This window comes from Asparagus officinalis, chromosome 3 (assembly GCF_001876935.1).
Source record: "Asparagus officinalis chromosome 3, Aspof.V1, whole genome shotgun sequence".
Lineage (NCBI taxonomy): Eukaryota > Viridiplantae > Streptophyta > Magnoliopsida > Asparagales > Asparagaceae > Asparagus > Asparagus officinalis.
This window is the reverse complement of record NC_033796.1, coordinates 47,879,604-47,892,635: the sequence shown is the minus strand read 5'-3', so window position 1 is coordinate 47,892,635 and position 13,032 is coordinate 47,879,604. Positions and strand designations below refer to the sequence as shown.

The following is a 13,032-nucleotide window of genomic DNA, read 5'->3' as shown; positions in this document are numbered from 1 at the left end:
ATAAAGAGTAGAGATTATTCATCAGTTTGTAATTTTTATTTCTTAGCTGAAAATTTATGATAAATTATTTTTAAAAAGTTACAAATGATAGTAATATGGATGAGTAGATGCCAACCTGGTTGGGATATATTCATTTATTGTGATCCGACGAATTCCAAAATAAATTTATAATTATAGATGAATACTGATTATTAATAAAGAAGTTATTTTTATCATTTTAATTTCTATGATTTTTTGTATTTGTAAATTATATAATTACAATTAATTAATAATATTATTGTTTTTATCAAAATTTTGTTTAATTTTTTGCTACATATTCTTGAAAATAAAAAAATAAAAAACCTGGCCCGGTGACCGACCTGCTCATGTTGGGTCCGGGCCCCGGTTTTGCACAGTCCCGGACCGGACCGGATCGGCCCGGTCCGTTTGGACAGGCCTAGGGATCGGCCCGGTCCGTTTGGACAGGCCTAGTTGTAAGAATAGTGGAACCATGATTTATGCAGCTAAACTACAACGCGTCTATGAACCAAAAGTGGGCATTTATGCAACCTGGACCCACTCATAACCTTTGAAGTATATGAATTTTGCACCACCAGGAGATGTCAAATATTATATGTAGGCTGACATACTTTTAATTTTATGAAGTCTCTGAATTTCTTAGAGGCTCTACATCCGTCAAAGCAAAATCCTTACTGTATCATAATGAAGTGTATATCCCTCAGATTCATCTCATAATTGTTACTGCAAGCCGCATTTATTTTCCGTTCTCATGATCTTTTTCTCTCATCACACGCACTCAAATACCCCACATAGCTTTCTTACTTAGTAAAGAAGAAAATAAGCCAAAAAACTAAATTTAATTGGAAAAAAAAACGTCCAAATGACATTACAAACAAAGAGGTATCACCCGCGACATACACACAAACAAAATGACAAACGTTCCCCACCTTCTTTTATTTATTCACCTCGATATATTTATTCAGGTGTAAAGTTTCTGCGTGCTATATGTTGCACATCAAAAGATTCACTTGCCATAAAAACCAATGCAATCAATTACAAATAGGTAACTACTAACTGCCTTACTGGCAAATTGCCTAGACACCCAATGTTCTAGTTTGTTTCACTAAAACAGAAGACCATGCATTTTTCTTCGAACTTTTATGAAACAATGACAGTTCGATGCAACAATAACTTGACCGGGGCATTCCTTAATCCTTTCTTTTCTTTTTTTTCCCCCCTTCTGAATGAAAAATTATTGTAAATTTCACATTAAGTGACCCTTCAGGAGGAGAAATGTGGCAAATTTCCAGCTAGTTTTCAAACTCACACCACCAATTAAACAAATACGATAACATAATAATTCTCGCCTTTGCCATATCCGCAGCAAATCTCATCCTCAAATACCCAATTCAACAAAACCTGCAAGCCCCAATAAAGAAAAAAAAGATGAAATTTAGGTTAGAAATAAAAGAAATTCAAAAGCAATAAGATGTCTGGTTTATAAATATGTGAATTACCTTCCTGTATTTGTTTTCAACCATCAACTAATAATAATAATTTTGTAATTGAAAACTCACATCCATATTTCTCAAGATTAGAAACTGATATGAACACAGAACGCATACGAGAGAATTGAACTTAATCCAGAAATGATTACAAGGAGCGAAAAAATATGGATGGGGCTCAAATATTGGCACAAAGACACAGGTAAAGATGAAGACTGGACACTAACTTGGAGGCCCAAAAGGAACATAAAAACCCCAATTTATTAGGAATTTCATGCTATGATGCAAAGTTACAGATACAAACTGAATGGGAAGTGAAACCGATAGAGTTGAAACATAAAATACAAGCTCTCATGCTAATTAGAAAGAAAACAATTGAAGAAATACATCATTATGACAGGCAGCAAGCTTATATAAAGAGTAAAAGAGAAGAACAAGACCTTCAGTTAAAAAGCAACTACCAAATTAAACAGTAGAGGATGCTTTCTGCAAGTTCGGTTGCTCCCCTGAAACATGAAAGAAATCCTGCAAAGCTAACATCTTCATAGTGTTGTGCTTCAGACTCCTAATAGCCTGCACGCTCGCTAATGCCCCAGCAACTGTAGTTATAATTGGGAGTTTATAGCCCAAAGCCATTCTTCTCAGTTTTCTTCCATCTTCAGAATCCAACGCATCACCTGAGCTCGTGATCACCATAACTTGGATCTCACCATTCGATACCATATCCCCTGCGTGGGGCCGCCCTTCATGAAGCTTCAGAACCCTCTCCACTGGTATGCCCTCCAACTCAAGAACTCTCGCTGTCCCCGATGTGGCAACTATTCGAAACCCTAGTTCTTGAAACCCTCGAGCAATTGAAGCAAGATGTGGCTTTGTGAGGTCATTTAGGCTCAAGAACACTGTTCCACTCACTGGAAGCTTTTGGCCAGCAGCAATCTGGGCCTTAGCAAAAGCAACAGGGAATTCATAATCAATCCCCATGACCTCTCCAGTGCTTCTCATCTCTGGCCCAAGAAGAATATCACACCCTTGGAATTTCTCAAAGGGAAGGACTGCTTCCTTCACCGAGACATGTTTTGGAATCACCTCAGCTGTGAATCCTAGATCAAACAAGCTTTTTCCTGACATGACTAAAGATGCATATTTTGCTAGGGGATGTCCAATGGCTTTGGAAACAAAAGGCACAGTTCTTGAAGCACGAGGGTTTGCCTCTAGAAGGTAAACATCACCAGAGACTGTGATCGCATACTGGCAATTCATAAGTCCACAGACATTGAGTCTCTTAGCTAGCTTCAAGGTCCACGATCGAATCGTATCCAAGCATTTAGCAGACACAGTTTTTGTGGGAAGCGAACAAGCAGAATCACCTGAATGCACCCCGGCTTGCTCTATGTGCTCCATGATCCCCCCAATTACTACATTCCCATAAGAATCAGCGAGCGCATCAACATCAATTTCAATGGCATCAGAAAGGTACTTATCAACCAAAACTGGGCGCTCTGGATCAACTTCAACTGCATTTTCAAGATAGGAGATGAGTTTGTCATCGTTGTAGACTATCTCCATTGCCCGTCCTCCCAAAACATAAGAAGGCCGGACTACCACAGGGTAGCCAATACTCGTAGCAATTGCCTTAGCATCAGATTCACTCTTTGCTATGCCACCTTTGGGTTGCTCAATATGAAGCTCGTTTAGGATCATGTTGAACCTCTCTCTATCCTCGGCTGCATCAATAGAATCAGGTGATGTTCCCCAAACTTGTACATGCCCTGTTCCACTGGCAGAAACAAACTTTTTCTCTTCAAGATAACGCTGTAGAGGAAGTGCAAGCTTAAGAGGAGTTTGCCCTCCAAATTGCACAATAATGCCGTCAGGCTTCTCCAGGTCGATAACATTTGAGACATCCTCAATTGTTAGAGGTTCAAAGTACAAACGATCACTAGTGTCATAGTCTGTAGATACTGTCTCTGGGTTTGAGTTCATCATGATTGTTTCATATCCATTCTGAAACAAATAAAATAGTAAATATTAATAATAAGATGGTAACAGTCACAATAATATGGTAATCTACCAACAGAAATGCAGTTAGCAGAGAAATTCTCAGTTTGACAATTTGAAAAAAAAAATCTGGTGTTTCCAGAGAAAATGTGCTACACAAAATAGTTAGTAAAAAAAATACATAGGACCTACTGTTGCTATAGCTTTGAATTAGATGGGTTACTTCATTGCAACATATATGGAGAACCTATCGCCTCTTGACTTATGCATTGATCTCCGACAATAATATGGGTCAATATAAGCATCAGTGGAGCAGTATATAGTAAAGCTTTGTAGCAGGGATTACAGATTCAAAATTCTGAGCTGCTTGCTTGGTGGATAAAGGTATGCTTTTTTCCTTGAATTATCCTTCCTGTACAAGATTAGCTTACTTGGTATGTGTGAGCAAATGGTGAAAAAAATTTATGTGCAGTAATAAATTGAGCAAACTGTTTTATGTGCGAGGAATCTGGGAATTTTTCTTCTGTTAAAAAAAAGGTGGATGATGAGGACTGACCTGGGAATTTTTCTTCCAACTAGTCCTAAAATTCTAATTAGCAAGCTGAAACTTTATGGATATTTACTATTGAAAACACTTTGAGATTCTCGATGTTGTGAAAGATGTATATATGAGTCAAGGTAGAAATGTATGATGAGGACTGAGCATCTGCCAAATAATACATGATGAAAACAGTAAAGAGGGCAAGTATCCAAGTGTATAAGGAGAGGGAGAAAAACAAACCTGCCGAAGGGCAAAAGAAGCATGGCAGCAGCAGTAATCAAACTCAATACCCTGACCAATTCGGTTAGGTCCACCACCCAAGATTAGCACCTTTTTCTTTTGAGTAGGAGCTGATTCACATTCAAAATCATAAGATGAGTACATGTAAGGAGTATTAGCCTCAAACTCTGCAGCACAAGTATCAACTCTCTTATATGCCGGACTCACACCGAGTGACAATCGCTTTGACCTCACATGTTCCTCAGATGAAGATGTCGCATAAGCAATCTGTTTATCACTAAAGCCCCTTCTCTTCACTTCATACATATCTTCTTTTGTAAGCTGGTCTAGATTCCTCGCCACAAGGAATTGTTCGACCTCTAGCAGCTCTTTCAATTCAGTTAGGAACCATTTGTCGATGTAACTCAGTTCATGTATTTCTTCCACTTTCATTCCTCTCTTCATAGCTGCATATATTGCATGAATGCGCTCTGGATTGGGAGTTCTCAAACTGTACTTTAACTTTTCCCACTCCAAATCAAGCTCCTTAATAGGTGCACAACCCCATCCAGCATAACCACATTCAAGAGACCGAACAGCTTTCTGAAAAGATTCTTGGAAAGTTCTTCCCAAGGCCATTGCTTCACCAACAGACTTCATTTGAGTAGTCAATATTGGTTCCGAACCTGGGAATTTTTCAAAAGCAAATCGTGGAATCTGTAGTAGACGCAAAGAATATGTCAAGCAACTATGTAAAATATGATTACAGTCAGGGGAGAAAATGATATAAACAATCACCAGAAGCATAAGGCGGCACATGAGGAATAAAACTTTGCAGTTAGCAGGCTCATGAAAATTTTAAGCGAATACTATGCATTAGAACAATTAGATAGCATAATATGAGGTTCCCGGAAAAAAGGTTGACTGTAACAACCAGCAAAGATAAAGCAGTGAACAATTTTGGCTTCTTGAAACAAAGAAATAAGCACAATCTCAAAAAAGAAAGAAAGAAAGAAAGAAGAAAGTGCATATAATGAAGCACCTCATTAGTGCATGGTCCGTCATAATGAATCTTGAAACATTGAAAACATACTTCTACAACAGAAAAGGAGGGGGGAAAGTTGTTGTCCTTAAAAAAGAGAAAAAACAATAAATTAAGTATATTTTTAGCTCCAAGCAAAAACCTGCTCTAATAGATAAATTGTGAAACCAACAAGATTAAGGGCGTTTTATTCCTATACACTGACTCATCCTCACACCACCACCACCATCAATAGGCATTTTCATATTGATTTGATTGTCTTGGAGAATGACTCTAGAAAGAGAAAACACCAACTGGAAGAAAAGAAGAGGATCCCAGTTGCTTATATACCTGACTTCAGCCTTCTAAATATTGGTCACAAACACCTAGCCAGGAAAGTATGACTAAGGGAAGGTCATATCATAGGATCTGAAAGCTCAATGGCTATCAACAGGTAGGTCTCTACAAACTATGAAACAAAAAGGATGACAAATGAGCTTAACTGACATAGTACAAATACTTAGCACCAACCTTACACCCAAAAAATTTTAAAAAAAAATAATGAAGATTGAAGACATAACCTTAAGAACAGAAATTAAACTATGCATTAGAGAAAATTAACAAAATGAGAGAATAAATTATGCCTGCTATCCCACATTTATATTTTTTCAGGTAATTGTTATCCTGATAAAAACTTTTCCTAACAGGAAATCACAAGAAAGCATTAAACTTATTACTAAATCACGTTCCTCAGGAAAATGGTTTTGATGTTGATGTTGTTGATGTTGTTGTTCCTCAGGAAAATAGCTGGGAAAATGGCTTTGATGTTGATGTTGTTGTTTCCTCAGGAAAATCTTCTTTTTGACTGGTTCAGTTCCTAAAGTTAGCGATGAAAGCAAGGTTGATTTGAATGTACTATATATCCTATGTACAGTCAGTGACAATATTACATTCAGGTTGCACAATGTTAAGAAGAACAGACCAGAAGAAAATCTGAGGCAACTACACATAAACTGGACTAAAGAAACATTGAATCAAACCAGCAGTAAATTCTACATAGATAAACTGAAAGAAATTCTATTCATCTAATTAACCCAGTAAAAAGTGATGGCCTTCTTATTTTGATGATGTTTAAGAAACAATTTACAACTAATATTGTTTGTCTAGTGTTTGTGTTTATCTATTTATTGTAGACAAACAACATGGAAACAATTTACAACTAATATTGTTTGTCTAGTGTTTGTGTTTATCTATTTATTGTAGACAAACAACATGTTGGAGGATGGATGGAATCGAGTGTTTGTGTTTATCTATTTATTGTAGACAAACAACATGTTGGAGGATGGATGGAATCGAGCATTCGCAATCATATTCAATGGAGGTTGACGGAATAGTGGTTGAAGCTTATGTAATTCAAATTGAAAATCCAAGTTCTAGCTTCATCCGCAAGTGTACCAAGTTGAGCTACATCGAAAATCAATTAAGCTTGGGCATATTTAGTTTAGATTTTATATTATGTGTGTTAGTACTTTAAGCTCAATCATATATACACACACATATTTGGTTTTTATATATATAGTTATATATATACACAAGTTTTGGTTTATGAACTTAACAATCATCGTATACATATTTCATTAAGTCTATAAAATTATTTCATAGGGTTTCAAAACATTGTTTATCTCAAAACATCAAATTTCATGTATATCACATTTTCATGTTTTGGACACACTTGCAAAATACATGAGTTTTCACAAATGGGAAACTCAATTTGAGAAATTCTTTTTCTAACATGTTCAATTTCATGTTTATAAATGTTTCTCAAAGTTTTATCAATTTTGGAATTAATTTGTTATGTTTATTTGAATTTACAAAATCAAGTTTTTAATAAGCTCATATTCGTGCATGTTTTTGCAAAACTGATGCGTTTTCACAATTGGGAAATGCGATTTGAAAAATTTCTTCGTTTACATGTTTATACTCATATATATAAACATTTCCCCAAGTTTTACTAATTTTGAAGTTGTTTTGTTATTTTTAATTGAATTTTGAAGTTTTTTGTTTATACTCAATTCGTGCAAGTTTTACTAATTTTGCAAAACTGATGAGTTTTCAACAGTTTTTTCAGAAACTGTATATCTGTGTTCAAACATTTATTTCTCTCAACTTGAAAGTGATATTTCAGAAATACTTTCTCTAACATGTTTATATACATGTCTAGGAACATCCCACAAAATTTCATGATTTTTGGAATTGATTTACTATTTTTAATTGATTTTACAAAGTCAGATACGTAAATTTCCAGAATGCTGGATTTTAGGGTATTTTGGTCTTTTCAACCTATAACGGCTAGTAACGATTAGTTTTTGATATTTTCGATTTTTGGGGGTTTGTGGCTGGTTTAAGAGGCTATAAAAAGCCCTCAACTTTCATTGTTTCTTATGGATGTTTAAGAGAGTTTTAAAACAAGTTTTACAAGTTTGTGAGAGTTTGTTTTAAGTTTTGAAGATTGTTTTAGTTTATGCAAAAAGAGGTTTACAAGAGAAGAAGATCATTTGTTTGGTGTTTGGGCTTCAATCTCATTCTCTCTCGCTCTTGATTCTTAGAGAAGTTTTTCTAAACTTATCTTTTAGCTTATTTATATTTTCATTCATACATATTTGTGCTAGATTGATTTAAGTTTAGTTGTTATCTCTCATTGATTGCACACCCCCACTTGAGCCTAAGTGTTTTCATACATAGTATATTTACGCCTCGTTTGGTACGCGGAAATGAGGAGGAATGGAATGCAATTCCCACTTCCCATTCCCTCATACCAAACACACCTATATTTTAGATGTTGGAATGACCATTCCCTAGGAATGATCATTCCCACTATTTGTGGGAATGAGCATTCCAAGTGAGAAGATAAGGAATGGTCATTCCCATTCAAGTGAGAATCAAAAACTAGTTAGGTATTTTTCAATTATATCCATATTAATAATAAAGAATGTTTGGGTGAGGCGCTATGCAAGTGGGCAATTTTAGATTGACAATTTAGGCTAGTATATCATTTTGCTATTTCGAAACTTATTATTTTAGTTGGTATTGTTTTATGGATTTTTGCTATTATGAATTGAGTGATTTTGATACTTTATCAAATAAGTTAATTTATATATCTAGAACTGTGGATTGTGGATATCATTCTTTTTTTTTGGACCTATGAAAGATACGATAATCTTTTTTTTTCTTTAATTTTTAAGACTAAGAAATAGCGAGTATTGTTTAAAAAATATAAACGAAACATACACCTGATGGATAACACGAGCATTAGTATAACACATACCTAGATTAATATAACATATGCGTATATAAAATTATTTAGTTATTATCATTAATGTTTATTTTTTATCTTATTAAAAATCTATGTTGTTGTAAGGGCATTATTAGAAAATAAGATTTCATTCTCACTTGTGTACTAGTGATACCAAACATGGGAATGAGAATGAGATTTCTATTCTAGCTTCATTCTACGAACGCACCCAAACAAGAGAATGAGAATGACCATTCCATTCCCACATGCAATTCATTCCATTCCTTCTTCCATTCCATTCACAAGTCTGTCCATTCCCGCGTACCAAACGAGGCGTTAGGGTTGTGAGATTGTATTCTTTGAGAGTGAGCATACATAGAGTTCTCATCCATTGTAGAGAACAAATCTTGTTGTTGAGCCTAATTGTGAGATACATTTTGTAATACACTTGTACACCGAGAGGAGTGTGTGGTGAGAGACGGGGTCGTCCCAAGAGGAGTGGGGTAGATGGTAATGCCTAGAGGTAGGTTGTAATTCCTAACACTTGAGGGAGACACGGGCTAGAGACAAACACTTGAGAGGGTGTAAAGTGTGATAGCAAGAGTGTTGATTGTAAAATTTTCGGTGAACTAGAAAACCGAGTGTGATGTGTAAACGTTATTCGGGTGAGCGTAGAAAACCCGGTTGTGATAGTAGAGATCTCGAGGTGAGGAGCGGGGACGTAGGTCGTGGGGACCGAACCTCGTGAATATATCATTTGTTTGTGATTGCATTGGCGCACTTATTTTTTGTGTTTATCATTATATCGCCTTTGTCAATTGCTCATTGTTTATATTGTCCACTATCTTATTTATCTTGTTTATGATTATTTCACCCTTGTGCTAGTTTATATATCCTTGCATATATTTTACTATATACCTCTTTGTTAGGATATATACCTCTTTGTTCATATCACTTATCCTTGCATATATCTTGTTGTATATCATACTTACTAGGATAATTTGTTAATAAGTTTTAATTGGCATTTAAATCGGATTAGATTAGCATAAACCCTATTCAACCCCCCTCTAGGGTTCTTTCCTAGTGGTATTAGGGTCTAACAAAAAGAGCCACGACCAAATGTTTTCTTAGACATTAAGCCATCCCGACTAAACCCACAGCTCTGGGGAAGCAACAAGGAGGCAGGATATGGTAGGCAATACGGTCCTCAAAAAATAGGAGAAGCACATAGTTACATATGTGTGCATGTAAGAGTGCAAACACTTGTATGTATGATAGTTCAAAAACTGATGCTACGAACTCTGTTTATATCTGGAATAAATTTACACAAATCTTTTCGATATTTTCTTATGCATAATGTATAATGTATAATGTAGCCAGTTAGTGCCTGTTCCAAAAGTGATTCATTATGATGGCAAGCCAAATGGACAGGCCTCCAGTTTAGCCAATATGGAAAGATTTGGCGGCAAATTTTGAGGATGTCATGCATTACTGGATTTCACTGAATTAATCGCACCTCGTTTTGTTTCAGATTCTAGCCCTACCCAATTGCCGCCATTCATAAAACATAACACACAACCAATAGTCTAAAAATATCCTACGGATCCATTCTACTTTAATTTTGGACACCATTTATGAAGTCCAATATGCATTTAGTTATAATGCTGGGAAACCGGTTCAGTTATACAACAAAGAAGTTTATGAATGCAAAACTCCTCTTCATCTCCAATAAGCTTCAAATTAAACCCAACATATTATCCTCCTGTATCCTCTTTCTTTTATATCCTAAGTCCTGTTCATCTTTATGTTATATTCTAAATGATAATTGGTTTAAAAGAGATTGATGTTGCAGCATGGCCAGATGATAGTGTCACGTTATCTTGTTAGGCATGTGTAGTCACTAAACTATGTGTATACTCAAATAATATCTAAGATAATTTCAGGTTCTCTCTCAGTACATCTACCCTTGCTTAAATTGTCTGTTCCAAATGAAATAAACCTTGTGTGGGTACTAGCAAGAATCAGGATACATTTGTTGAAAATTCTTATGAACAATCTAATGTTAATCCAAGTAGAATATTTGAATCAGGGACTTCAAATCTAACTACCCAAGTGATTCATTCTTCACAGTAGCTAAGTGGCTAAATGTTAACTGATTGATAATAGTTTTGAGTATGTCTATTTCTTCTGAGAACAAAGCAATAAAACAAGCTTAGGCTAACTGCAGCAATCTCTTAGATTCATTGAGAACAGAATACCACAAATAGAATCTCCATGTAGGAGATTGGTCAAGAAAGCCAACCACATTGGTACTGCAAGTGCAAAATATTCATAACAATGAATTGAAAACATGCTAACAAGCACGAACGTTGTAATTAGATAACTAACTCGATCGGTAGAGACAATTTTCACCTGGCTCTGCAATTAATTCAAACTAAAATATCCACAATAATGCTTATCAAGTTCAATTAGCAGTGCAGAATTCCTGAAAAGCAAGATGATATCAATAATATAGTGTACAACAATGCAAATAAGGCTCACCTTTGTCACCACATAATCTATCGAAGGCTCAAAACTAGCTGGTGTCTTCTTAGTGATATCATTTGGAATCTGATCCAGGGTATAACCAACTGACAGCTTTGCAGCTATCTTTGCAATAGGAAAACCTGTTGCCTTCGAAGCAAGAGCTGATGATCTCGACACTCTAGGATTCATTTCAATCACCATCACCTCTCCATCCTCAGGATTCACCGCAAACTGCACATTAGAGCCTCCACACTCCACCCCAATCTCCCTAATAATAGCAATTGAATAGTCCCTCAATCTCTGGTACTCCTTATCAGTAAGAGTCTGAGCCGGAGCCACAGTAATAGAGTCCCCTGTATGCACTCCCATCGGATCAATATTCTCAATCGAACAAATGATGACTGCATTGTCAGCAAGATCCCTCATCACCTCAAGTTCATACTCTTTCCACCCAAGAAGCGATTTTTCAACCAGAACCTGATAATTTAACCCAAAAATGATAAGCCCAACAACTAACATTTGCAAAAGTTGACTCTTTACTTATACTACACATTGCAAAGAAGGCCCTGTCAACCCAATTAATCATTTACGAAATCCAAAAGTTGACCCCTTAGCTCATATATTATATTTCAAACAAGATCCTGTCAACCCAATAAACAATTCTGAAAAGATCAAATTTTGATTAAAAAAATCACCTGAGAAGTCAAGCTAGCAGCAAGTCCCTTCTGACAAATCTCCTCAAACTCATCCTTATTATAAGCAATCCCACCACCAGTCCCTCCCAAAGTAAACGCCGGCCGAATAATCAAAGGAAAGCCCCCAATTTCATCCGCAATCACCGAGCACTCCTCCATCGTATTCCCAATCCCCGAAGGCGGCGTCTTCAGCCCAATCGCCGCCATCGCCTTCTTGAACAAATCACGGTCCTCCGCTTTCTTAATCGCATCGAGCTTCGCCCCAATAAGCTCGACATTGTACTTACCGAGAGCTCCAGACTCCGAAAGCGCCACAGCGAGATTGAGCGCGGTCTGCCCGCCCATCGTAGGGAGCAGAGCGTCGGGGCGCTCGGTGGAGATTGATCTCCTCGAGGATTTCAGGGGTCATGGGGCCCACGTAGGTACGGTGGCCAGGTTGGGCGTCGGTCATGATGGTGGCGGGGTTGGAGTTGACGAGGACGACCTCGTAGCCCTCGTCGCGGAGAGCCTTGCGCGCCGGGTGCCGGAGTAGTCGAACTCGCAGGCCTGGCGCATGACGCATGGGGCCGCGCGCCGAGGATCAGGATCTTCTTGATGTCGGTGCGTTACCGCCGCGCGAGCAGTGGCTGGAACCGGGGTGCCGGGATTGCGAGCGGGACGGGGGAGGGAGGCAGAGGCGGGCGAGGCGAAGGGAGGGAGAGGGGAGGTGAGGCAGAGCCGCAGGTGGGTGAAGGCGGACGGAGGTGGGAGGAGGAGGAGCGAGCGCGAGCCGGCGGGAGCGAAGAGCGAGGAGGTGGGTGGAGAGCGGCGGTTGAGGAGAGAGGAGGGTTTTGGCGGATCCGGCGAGTGAGAGGGAGCCCGAGCAGCAGCAGAGAGACGCCGCCATTGACGGAGGTTGATGGTGATGAGATGGAATAATTTATGGGAATGGAGAAGCTTAGTTAGGGTTTTGGGAGAGGGATGGATAGAAAAGGGTTGTGCTAGGGTTTTGGAAATGGAACGCAGCGATCGCTGTAGAGACGTTAAATGGGTCTGTATGCGACATAATCAAAGTGGGCGGACGGGTACTCAGCAATTGCTAAAGGGATGAGTTTTTGCACGCCCATTTAATAATAAGCGGAGGGCTGGTCCGCTCATTTAGCTATAATAGTTTTTTGCAAATTTTATAAGTTTGAGGGTGTTTTTAGAAAATTTAAATTTAAAATGGGCTATTGTAAATTTTTAGATGTTCAAAT

The 13,032-nt window shown here is 37.7% G+C and overlaps 1 protein-coding gene across 1 annotated transcript; it reads right to left on the bottom strand.

The window, feature by feature from the left end:
• On the bottom strand, positions 916-12,367 carry LOC109834041 (carbamoyl-phosphate synthase large chain, chloroplastic). Its single transcript, XM_020401925.1, is given in 7 exon segments — positions 916-1,419; positions 1,946-3,509; positions 4,285-4,980; positions 11,118-11,579; positions 11,798-12,178; positions 12,180-12,316; positions 12,319-12,367. Coding segments are annotated over 6 exon segments (3,249 nt in total). The 5' UTR covers positions 12,353-12,367; the 3' UTR covers positions 916-1,419; positions 1,946-1,970.